General features: G+C 40.7%; 2 protein-coding genes and 1 pseudogene across 2 annotated transcripts; 2 read left to right on the top strand and 1 right to left on the bottom strand.

The window, feature by feature from the left end:
* The first annotated feature begins 262 nt into the window (after nt 1–262).
* LOC106320429 lies at nt 263–2,011 on the top strand. The gene is made up of 6 exons (XM_013758797.1): nt 263–530; nt 611–795; nt 935–1,029; nt 1,340–1,474; nt 1,657–1,836; nt 1,920–2,011. Exons 1-6 carry the CDS (start codon nt 264–266, stop codon nt 2,009–2,011), a joined length of 954 nt encoding a protein of 317 aa, XP_013614251.1. The 5' UTR covers nt 263.
* Nucleotides 2,008–3,554, top strand: LOC106320428 (protein disulfide-isomerase like 2-1-like). Its single transcript, XM_013758796.1, has 6 exons — nt 2,008–2,492; nt 2,583–2,696; nt 2,788–2,944; nt 3,032–3,156; nt 3,228–3,327; nt 3,448–3,554. The coding sequence occupies exons 1-6, from the start codon at nt 2,008–2,010 to the stop codon at nt 3,517–3,519; spliced, it is 1,053 nt and encodes a 350-aa protein (XP_013614250.1). The 3' UTR covers nt 3,520–3,554.
* A 256-nt stretch (nt 3,555–3,810) lies between these two features.
* Nucleotides 3,811–4,565, bottom strand: LOC106320427 (annotated as a pseudogene).
* Between the last annotated feature and the right edge of the window lie 6,015 nt (nt 4,566–10,580).

Raw genomic sequence — 10,580 nt, 5'->3', positions numbered from 1 at the left:
TCAAATCATATGAAACATGCGGCATGTCTTAATTATGTGATTATTTGTTTTACCGTCTCTCTCTCCTACACACACACACTCTCTCTCTCTCTATATATATCTGCTCCCAAGGTCGGTGACTTTCTCTAGTGCTTCTTCATCCCCTCCAATTCTCTCTCTAGCTCTTCTTCATCCCCTCCAATTCTCTCTCTAGCGCTTCTTCATCCTCATACTCTTTTTTTTTTTTTTTTTTTTTTTTTTTTTTTCTCTTGTAAAATCCAAAGATGATGGCATCTACGCTATCGCGGTTGTTCTCAAGATCTCGGCCTATCCTTCTCCGAAGAGTCTCGTTCCGCAGCTGTTTCCCAAAACATACCCTCGCCTCAAGTCTTGGATCAGTCTCGGAGTGGATGAATATAAACGGTTACAACGGCAGAGGACTTGTCGATCTTCCTAGAAAGCATCCCCTCGCCGCCGGCGCAGCTAAAATCCCTAACGACGGCTCTCCCTACTATAACCGCCAGTCTCTCCTCCACTACCAGAAGCTACAAGTAATCAGATCTATTTTTTTTGTTTTTCCCTTCTGAGTTTTGGATGAATATTGGTGCTGATGTTTGTTTACGTCGTGAAGCAGAGCACTGGCCCTTGTTCTCGGCCTATCCTTCTCCGAAGAGTCTCGTTCCGCAGCTGTTTCCCAAAACATACCCTCGCCTCAAGTCTTGGATCAGTCTCGGAGTGGATGAATATAAACGGTTACAACGGCAGAGGACTTGTCGATCTTCCTAGAAAACATCCCCTCGCCGCCGGCTTGGGAAGGTCTCTTTTTACTAGACTTAACTAATATTACGTTTCTACCTTAATTATTATTATTATTATTTTTTTTTCTTCTACCTTAATTATTATTATGTCTCCTTTCCTTGGTCTTTATTTGATTACTTAATATGCCATGTCTCAGGGCTGTTGCGCTTCAAAACTTTGAGAAAAAGCTGAAATCTACGAGGAGTAACGTACCCATAACTAAGAGCGAGCCTGCTGAAACAAGACCACTAGGTACAACAAGAGCTTATAACTTTTGTATTTTACCCAAAACATACTGTCTTAGTGGTCTACTCCTGATTCAGTGTTAATAGATGATATGTATACATTTGGTAGGTTCTCTCATATTGCTACGAAACTTATTATTAACCTTCTTACTCAAGCCAAAATGCTATATGCTCAATACCTATAAGGGGGAGTAGAATTATACAACTTGCGTGTCTGGCTTGTCTTAAGAGTTCTCTTCAACAAGTCCACATGCTGAATGAGAATATGCAAGATATGTGTTGATCTTTCACTGATTAGTCTGGCCGTATTACTACAGAGCAACAAGAGAAAACGAGAATGATCCATGAAAAGTTTAAGGATGATGTCGGGAACCATCTTGAAGACTTCAAGAGTGCTATTGGAGGGCTTGAAGCAAACCACTCAGAGTTGAAAGGAAGCATTAAGAAACAAAGTATGTTCACTTCTGTCTTCCTTTCTAGCTTTTCCCTATAACGAATCATAACGTTGAAGAACTGCTGCGAAACATAATCATTTACGATAGAGCACTTGTGTAGAGAAAGTATCAAAGCTAGATTGGCAAGAGAGCTTTTGAGAAAAAAGTCTTTGCCTAAACGCTATATCTCTTGTTGACAGGAACATCACACCAAAAGCTCGGTATCGAGACAAATCTCAACAGTGGATCAAGGGGATGCTCTGTAACGCTTCAACAGATTATGAGAATGATCCACGAGAAGTTTGAGGAAGATGTCGGGAACCATCTTGAAGACTTCAAGAGTGCTATTGAAGGGCTTGAAGTTGGAGCAAACCAGCAAAGTAAGTTCGCTTCTGTAATTAATTATTTTACCTTTTTCCATATATACACATTCTTAACATTGTCTTATGTAACTGATCTTCAGAGGGGATTCAGGTCGAGAAACAGCTAAGTGGGGGAGTGGTAGCTCAGCTAAATCTGGTGTCGTGTCAACTCCTTCCTCCAGAGGAAAGATGATGCAGCTGAAGATGATGGCTCCATCGATGCAGATGAGGGGATTCTCATACAAACCGCAAAAATCTGAGTTGCCAGACATCAACGTGGACGCTTTTGAAGATGAATCAGAGCTCTTGAAGTTTTTGAGGGCTTACCACCCCACATACTGTGTTGTTAATCAGCAAGAGGAGATGAAAAAATATCTGGCTCAAGTAGAAAGGAAGAAGAAATATGAAGCCGAAGCAAGGGATGCCCGTGAAAAAGGGAATACGGCCGAGGCCGAATCGTGGGCTAAGTTAGCAGAGGAAGCTGGCCAAAAGGCACAGGAACACCTTGAGAGTAGCGAGAATATGATTGCGTACGAAAACTTCTGGCTTGGCAAGATAAATGAATTTCGTGAGTACCAGAAGAAGAAGAATGTTGTTGTCTTAACACCTGATAACTTCCATGAGATTGTACTGGATCAGAACAAAGATGTCTTGGTCGAGTTTTATGCCCCAGGGTACTACTACTATCTATCTCTTCCCTTCACTCTCATGGTTTTGCTTTCTTCCATGCCGTTTTTCTAATTTCTTAGTTTTAAATCTTCCAGGTGCGGCCAGTGCAAGTCCCTCGTGTATACAAAGGTAGCCGAGGTGTTTAAGCATGAAGAAGGTGTGGTCATAGCCAAGTTGGATACTGATGCTCACAAAAGCCTTGGCGAGAAGTAATATTTTTTACTCATCGATGGATATCGCTGTATTAAATTTGTAGAATACTAAAGATGAAAACCGCTAACCTTCATTTTGTTCCCACAGGTATGGAGTAAGTGGATTCCCAACCTTAAAGTTCTTCCCAAAGGACAACAAAACCGGTCAGGAGTATGATGGTGGAAGGAACTTAGATGAATTTGTAAGCTTCATCAACGAGAAAGTTGGAACCGGCAGAGACAGCAAAGGGAAGCTTACCTCAAAGGTTTAAAAAAACATGTTTCTATCTTAGTATTGCAATTTCTATCTAAGGTTTGAAAGCTTTTGTTGATTCATCTCTCTTGTTTGATAGGCTGGTATAGTGGAAAGCTTAGACACGTTGGTAAAGGAGCTAGTTGCAGCCAGTGAAGATGAGAAGAAGGCAATCTTGTCTCGCATCGAAGAGGAAGCTGGCAACCTTAAGGGCTCCACAGCAAGGTATGTTGTAGTATTAGCGTTTTATAGTTACACTTGAATGGTAAAGTTTTTTTTTTGTATATATAAAATAGGTATGGAATGCTTTACACCTCACTTGCAAAGCAGTACACAGAAAATGGTTCAGGCTATGCTACCAAAGAAGCTAAGCTGCTTGGACGACTCATTAGCAAGGTCTAAACATCATTTCTTCTTCTTCCTCTCAGTCCTTAGTAATTAGATTATTGCTTTGCAATCGAGAAACAGTAAGACTTTTGTATTGACATTTTTTTCTAACTGTGTTTTCCTGTGCAGTCTACAAGTCCGCTGAAAGCTGAGGAACTCACTCTCAAGAGAAACATCCTAAACACGTTTGCTTCTTCTTAGAAGCCTAAGATTGAAGTTGCTTCTTCTTGTTTTTGCTTTTCTTTCAGCTCTTATAGACAGTTAAGTTGAAGGTGGATCATGGATAATAGGCTAAAAGATGGTTTTTGCTAGTTGTGGTCAAGAACAGATACTAATGGAATTTTTAAAATTTACAGAACAAAAAACATCAAGAAACCAAAAACAAAAGAATTTGAATTTTTTTTTGTTGTGGTTAGGTTAGGAACTAGGGGATGGAAGTTGTGATTAGTTAATTAAGCTCAGAACCTGTGGTCAATAGGGTCTGAGGTTTTGTGGTTTTAGAGGCTGAGGATTTGTGGTCAGGATTAGAGGGGCCGTGTAGAAAGTCTGAAGTTGTGTAGTCTGAGTAACTTTGGTTGATGTCGAATGACCTTGTGTACTGTTGTGTACAAACCAATATATTGCAAATCATAGTCCAAACCATAGAGACCCTTTAACGATCCTAACCATACCGATCGTGACAACTATATAGTATAACCACCCATTCACAAAATCAACCATTCCCACTTCCAAACCAACGTTAACATTATTACCACTGATTGGTAATAACAGCAACAACGCTCTTTTAGCCTCAGCCACACCAACCAAAGCCTCTACTTCATCCCGATCGAAATTCCACCACCACAACTTCCCACAGCTCACGGCCAAAGCCACTCTCTCCACCACAGTCTCTTCTCTCCGGTGATGACATGCCTCTCCTCCCATCATCGTGCTGTCCACCACCGGTCTCACGATCACCCTACACCACACAAGCATTACCTCGTGAATACCAAAGAAAAACACTAGCCTGCTCAAGAAGTTACGTTCGCTCCCAGGCCTAAACCGACGGAGATTTGGACAAGGAAAAGCGTGAGCCACGCGATGCTGACGATGCTGACGTGCGGATAAAAGGGAATGGACCGGTTGGGATCTGTTGATGTGATCTTGGTGGTTAGACCAAGAACTAGCGTGTAAACGCTTATTGACCGAATAAGTCCACATGCTGAATGAGAATATGCAAAGATATGTGGTGATCTTTCACTGATTAGTTTGACCGTATTATTACAGAGCAACAAGAGAGAGCGAGAATGATCGTTGAAAATTTGTTAACTCTCCCCATAGTTTCATCAAATTGCAACAACATCCAGTTCATCTGATTCTTTTGCTTTCTTGGTTTCCAATATCTACTGCCGTGTTATTTCCTTTATTTATTTAGAAGCTCAAAGATATGGATATGTTTGAGACTAAGAGTGTAATGATGATGTTTCATTTTAAGACAATTTGTTGTATCAAAATAGCAATGCTTTATACAATTTTCCGGTTTTCCCTTATCAAGTCTTCCTCTTTATTTGTTATTATGCTTTTCTGAGCAGACCGTACGGAGTTGCTACCCTCTCTCACTTGGCTCAATTGGTGAAAAATGTTAGCCATTGCTTGTTTAATCTTGGTCTCTTTATTTGTGCCTGTGAAGCTGATGCTTTATGTGATGTGTGATATCTGTTTTAGCTGATGCACTGTGATGATTACCAGGATTAATTTTGTTATCAATTGAAACTGTTATGATTAAAAATGTGATTACATAGAAAAATACAATAAAAATGCAACGGATGATGTGATTCAATCATTTCATACAAATTTTAGTTCAAGATATTAATAAATGTTTTTGCATAGAAAAATGCAACGATTGAATTAGTTGATGTGATTCAATCGTGTATAAAATGTGGCGCAAGAGATTAATTAATGACAAATAGTGCATTGTGACTGAAAATTGCAAATCACACATACATAAAATTGGAAATCAAGTAATATCGGAAATGTTCTTAAAACGCACTGTTTCGGAGTGACACTATTTAGGCGATTTTGAAGGCGACTTAGGTTTCGAGGGTAACTTCACAGAGATCTCTGCCGGTTCTAGATCAAGGTCTCCAATGGGGGATCGGGATCTTCCAGTGAACTCTCCGGAGGATGATCGAGGTAACAAGGGGTCAAACATGGAGGATCGAGAAGAGAGGGATCAAGGAGGTTTGGAAGGATTGAAACCGCGATCGTGGGTTAACGCTGTTCAAGGGAAGAAGGTCTTAAAGAAGTACGATATGGATATTCAGATGATGGATGGGATCGGATCTGTGACTGTACCGGAGGAAGTATTCACGGATGCCTCTCCTCTATGGGAAGATTTTATCATTGGGAGATTCCTAGATAAGGCTCCAGACATCGCGAAAGTTCACGCGATAGTCAACAAAATCTGGGCATTGAGCTACAAGTCGCAGATGATTGATGTTCATGTGATTAATTCAACAACTATGAAGTTCAAGGTGAGTAATCCTATTATTCGAAACAGAATCTTGAGAAGGTCGATGTGGAATATTGCAGAGATACCGGTAGTCATGGCGAAGTGGTCACTGTTGACAGAGGATATTAAACAAGAAACACACTCTATTCCGCTATGGGTCCATCTGAAGAATGTGCCAATGGAGATGTATTCGTGGAAGGGTCTCAGTTTTGTATCAAGTCAAGTGGGAATACCAGTTCGGCTACATCCAGAGACAGAGCAGTGCGAGAATCTGAAAGTGGCAAAAATATTTGTGAAGGTGGATTTATCCAAGCAGCTGCCTAAATTGATGAACTTCAACTTACAAGGGAAGGACACTCTGGTAGAGTATTCATACCCGTGGCTCCCAAATAAATGCACATATTGTGGAAAATGGGGTCATTTAGCAAGAGTGTGTAGAGGAAAGAGGATAGCTGATAAGACTATGGAAGAAGAAGAGTTGGTGAAAACTAGCAGAGGTATAGATTCAGTTAAAGACTCAGTGGAAGTTGTCAAAACGGTCAGTTCAGAGGGAAGAGATGTTCCAGTGGAAGGTTTGGTAGTGGGTTCAGTGGTAAGCTCAGTGGATGGTTATGTGGCAGATTCAGTGGCTAGTTCAGTATCTGGGTCAGTGGTTGGTCTAGTTAATGGTGAGGTGGATGGTTTAGTGGCAGACTCAGTTGTTGGTTTGGTATCTGGTTATGTAGTTGGTCTAGTGGCTGGTGTTGTGGATTCAGTCGTGGGAGCAGAAAAAGAAAAGGTTACTGGAGTTGCAGGAAAGCAGGTTGACAAGTTGGCTGGCTCAGTTGAAAGGGAGAAAAGAAGTTGTGGGAAAGATAATATAAAGACAGCAGTGATTGATAAGGAAAAATTTTGGGTGGAAATCTCTCCAGGGAAAGTGAGTCGCACACCAATAAAGAGCAAACAACTAGAATTTGAACAAGTATCTATGGAGGCAGATTAGGGTTTTAAATTGATCCACTGCCGTCGGTGTGGCCTCTCGCTCACCGACGAGAACCTTCTTCTTTCTTCCTCCTCTTCCTTTCTTTCTCCTCTTCTTTCCTTCCATGGTGCTACGTCTCTCCGGTTCGCCTATGCTCCTTCCTCCTCCTCCAGAGCCGCCGCCGGTTACTTTTCTTCTAGATCTAGCATCCATGATTGCTCCTCTGGACCTTCCCATCCTTCCCGACCCTCCCGACCACTCTGGTGCACCGGATCTGTTCTCCTTCACCCTCAAAATTGCAGAGCCTCCTTTTGTTTCTGGTACGACGACCTCTAGCTCAGCTTGTTTGTTGCTCGTGTCTTTAGGAGTGAACTTTGTGAAGCCTTGGCTCCGCCATACTCCTGTCTGCAGGGTTTAGTTCTACTGGAGAAAGTGTAGTTTCTCTCCTTTGCTCTTAGGATTTTTTTTGAAAGATACGGTCTTTGTGACTCCCTCGATAGAGTCAGAATTGGTTGGTTTCTGTTGCACTTCAAGTCTCACTAAACTAAATTCAAGGTCCCAATATCCTCCATTACCTCAGTATGAGGTTTTTAGGCTTTGGTTTAGCCTTCCCTTACCTCAGGGTGAGGTTCTGTTACCTCAGTATGAGGTCCATTTACCTCAGTATGAGGTCGTAAATCTACTCTTTTTGCGTTCATTGCAATATATCTGTATGTTGGTTTTCTTAACTAATATTTCAGGAATAAGCTACAGAAAATTAGGAGATGATTTCATAAAAACCAATCTTGGCTTTTTAGCTTCTGATTTGGTTGGCGGACTGTGGAGTTTCATACAATTTCACGCTCCTTTAATGCTGAGGATTTCATTTTTATATTCAGGCTCATCAAGATGGTGCGTGGTCACCTCTATAGCCAAATTTGTTGCTGCCTTTCATGCATTTTATGCTGCAGCTTGTTCGGGCAGTAGTTCACTGTGTGTGTCTTCTGATTCCCATGGCTTCATCTCACTTTCTAGCACTTTAGGTATCTCTATCTTAAGTTGCTTATGTGCTATGTATGCGTCTATCCAGTGTGTTTTTGTTTCCCGCATAGCTTTTGATGCAGCGGTTTATCTAACCAGTATGGTTGCTTTGCTGTACTTGAACAATTCCTCCATGGTTGGAGTTTAAGTTTTATTTATAAAAGTTGGTTTGATAAAAAAAAACAAAGAAGAACAAGTATCTATACTATCCAAATCAAGGTTCTCGGTTCTAAGTACGTACGAGGAAGAAGGTGAAATACCTGAGACTAAAGATGATATGGAGGAAGAAAATAAAGTAGAAGATGAAGATATGGAAGATGACAAGGATTTGGAAATGGAGGAATCAGTGTATAAGAATGAAGAAGATATAATAAACACAAGACAGTATTTGCCGAGGGGTTCGAAAAATAAGCACAAATTCTTGAGTGTGACCGTTCAAAGAGCTAGGGGTGATGGCCCTGGTGATCAGAATAAAAAGAAGAAATCTCGCAAAGCACAATGAAAGGGTTCTTCTGGTACACCAAGAAGGTGAAATACCTGAGACTAAAGATGATATGGAGGAAGAAAATAAAGTAGAAGATGAAGATATGGAAGATGACAAGGATTTGGAAATGGAGGAATCAGTGTATAAGAATGAAGAAGATATAATAAACACAAGACAGTATTTGCCGAGGGGTTCGAAAAATAAGCACAAATTCTTGAGTGTGACCGTTCAAAGAGCTAGGGGTGATGGCCCTGGTGATCAGAATAAAAAGAAGAAATCTCGCAAAGCACAATGACAGGGTTCTTCTGGTACACCAGCGGCTTTAATAAACCAACTAAACATTCAGTAGTCCGTGAGTGGTTGAGAAGTCAGTCATTGCAGTTTAGAAGTCTTATAGAAACAAGAGTAAAAGAAGGTAAAGCAGGAAATATTTTAAATTCAGCGTTTCAAAACTGGTCATTTATGGCTAATTACGAGTACAATTATCTTGGAAGAATATGGGTGCTTTGGGGGCCGTCAGTGAGGATGACTCCAGTTTTTAAAAGTAGCCAAATGATTGCATGTTCAGTTAACTTGGAGGGGAGAGTAGAGGAAGTATTGTGTTCTTTTATATATGCACTGAACACTATGGAGGAGAGAAGAATGTTATGGGAAGATTTGAGGAATCACAAAGACTCAGCAATGTTTAGAGGTAAACAATGGCTAGTTTTTGGTGATTTTAATGAGATTTTACAAGGAAATGAGCATTCAGGGTATGATAATAATCCGATCATCACCACAGGAATGAGAGAATTTCAGGACACCGTAAGTTATTGCACTCTCACCGATATGAGTTTTCATGGTCCTACTTATACTTGGTGCAATAAAAGGGATGAGGGGCTAGTATGCAAAAAGTTAGACAGAATATTGATGAATGATGCTGCTCTGCATGGTCTGCGAAATGCTTATAGTGTATTTGAATCAGGAGGGTGTTCTGATCAGCTCAGATGTAGGTTTCATCTAGAAATGGAAGTACAGAAGAAGTGAAAACCTTTTAAGTTCACGAATGTCATAGCAACAATGGAAGATTTCCAACCAACAGTGGAGAGGTATTGGAGGGAAACATAGAAATTATTCCATTCAACTTCGGCTATGTATCGGTTGGGAAAAAAATTAAAGGGTCTTAAGCCTACTTTGAGAATTCTAAGTAAAGAGAAGCTGGGGCAGTTACCAAAAAAACAAAGGAGGCATATAAGCATTTGTGTGAGAAGCAGACAGAAACCTTAATGTGTCCATCTTCTGAGGCTATCAAAGAGGAGAGTGAAGCTTTGGAGAGATGGCAAAAGCTTGCTGATTTAGAAGAAGAGTTCTATAAACAAACATCTAAGCTACATTGGTTGGAAGTGGGGGATGGAAATAATAGACATTTCCACAATGCGGCTAAGATAAGAGAAGTAAGAAATGCAATCAGAGAGGTGATATGTCCGAATGGAAGTATAGCCATGACTGACGATGATATAAAGAAAGAAGCAGAGAGGTTTTTTACTGATTTCTTAACCCATAAACCTGTGGATTATGAAGCTCCTTCAGTTGAATACCTACAGAGTTTGCTACAGTTTCGTTGTACTGAAGGAGACCAAGAGAGACTGGCCAGTGAGGTCACAGCAGAAGAGATTAAAGCAGTGGTGTTTAAAATGCCATCGAACAAATCGCCTGGACCAGATGGCTACACACCAGAGTTTTTTAAAGCGGCTTGGCCTATCATTGGAGAAGATGTAGTCGTTGCTGTGCAATCATTCTTTCTTAAAGGTTTTCTCCCGAAAGGTATCAATTCCACTATCCTAACACTTATACCTAAGAAGGAGAATGCTAAGGAGATGAAAGATTATAGGCCAATCTCATGCTGTATTGTACTTTACAAAGTGATATCTAAACTGCTTGCAAATCGCCTCAAGGGAATTCTGCCACAGTTTATATCAAATAACCAGTCTGCATTTGTTAAAGATAGGTTGCTGATGGAAAACCTTCTGTTAGCTACTGAGTTAGTCAAAGATTATCACAAATCTGAGATATCATCCAGAAGTGCAATGAAGATTGATATCTCCAAGGCCTTCGATTCTGTGCAGTGGCCTTTTCTCCTAACAACCCTGGAAGCTCTTGGTTTCCCTGCAAAATATATACATTGGGTCAGACTCTGTGTGTCGACAGCTTCATTCTCTATACAGGTTAATGGAGAACTGGCTGGTTACTTCAGTACTCGAGGTTTGAGGCAGGGTTGTGCTCTGTCGCCTTCTCTATTCGTGATATGTATGAATGTACTATCCAAG

This window comes from Brassica oleracea, unplaced genomic scaffold (assembly GCF_000695525.1).
Source record: "Brassica oleracea var. oleracea cultivar TO1000 unplaced genomic scaffold, BOL UnpScaffold00920, whole genome shotgun sequence".
In the NCBI taxonomy this organism is placed as follows: domain Eukaryota; kingdom Viridiplantae; phylum Streptophyta; class Magnoliopsida; order Brassicales; family Brassicaceae; genus Brassica; species Brassica oleracea.
The sequence above is the reverse complement of the archived record's forward strand: the minus strand, read 5'-3'. Positions and strand labels throughout refer to the sequence as shown.

What these genes read in the sequence shown, in the direction of transcription:
- LOC106320428 (XM_013758796.1), top strand. Translation starts at nt 2,008, where the DNA reads ATGATGCAGCTGAAGATGATGGCTCCATCGATGCAGATGAGGGGATTC. An exon ending in AAGGGAAGCTTACCTCAAAG is followed by an intron (nt 2,945 to 3,031) that starts GTTTAAAAAAAC and finishes CTTGTTTGATAG; the next exon opens with GCTGGTATAGTGGAAAGCTT. An exon ending in CTTAAGGGCTCCACAGCAAG is followed by an intron (nt 3,157 to 3,227) that starts GTATGTTGTAGT and finishes TATATAAAATAG; the next exon opens with GTATGGAATGCTTTACACCT.
- LOC106320429 (XM_013758797.1), top strand. Translation starts at nt 264, where the DNA reads ATGATGGCATCTACGCTATCGCGGTTGTTCTCAAGATCTCGGCCTATC. An exon ending in TGCTGAAACAAGACCACTAG is followed by an intron (nt 1,030 to 1,339) that starts GTACAACAAGAG and finishes GTATTACTACAG; the next exon opens with AGCAACAAGAGAAAACGAGA. An exon ending in AGTTGGAGCAAACCAGCAAA is followed by an intron (nt 1,837 to 1,919) that starts GTAAGTTCGCTT and finishes ACTGATCTTCAG; the next exon opens with AGGGGATTCAGGTCGAGAAA.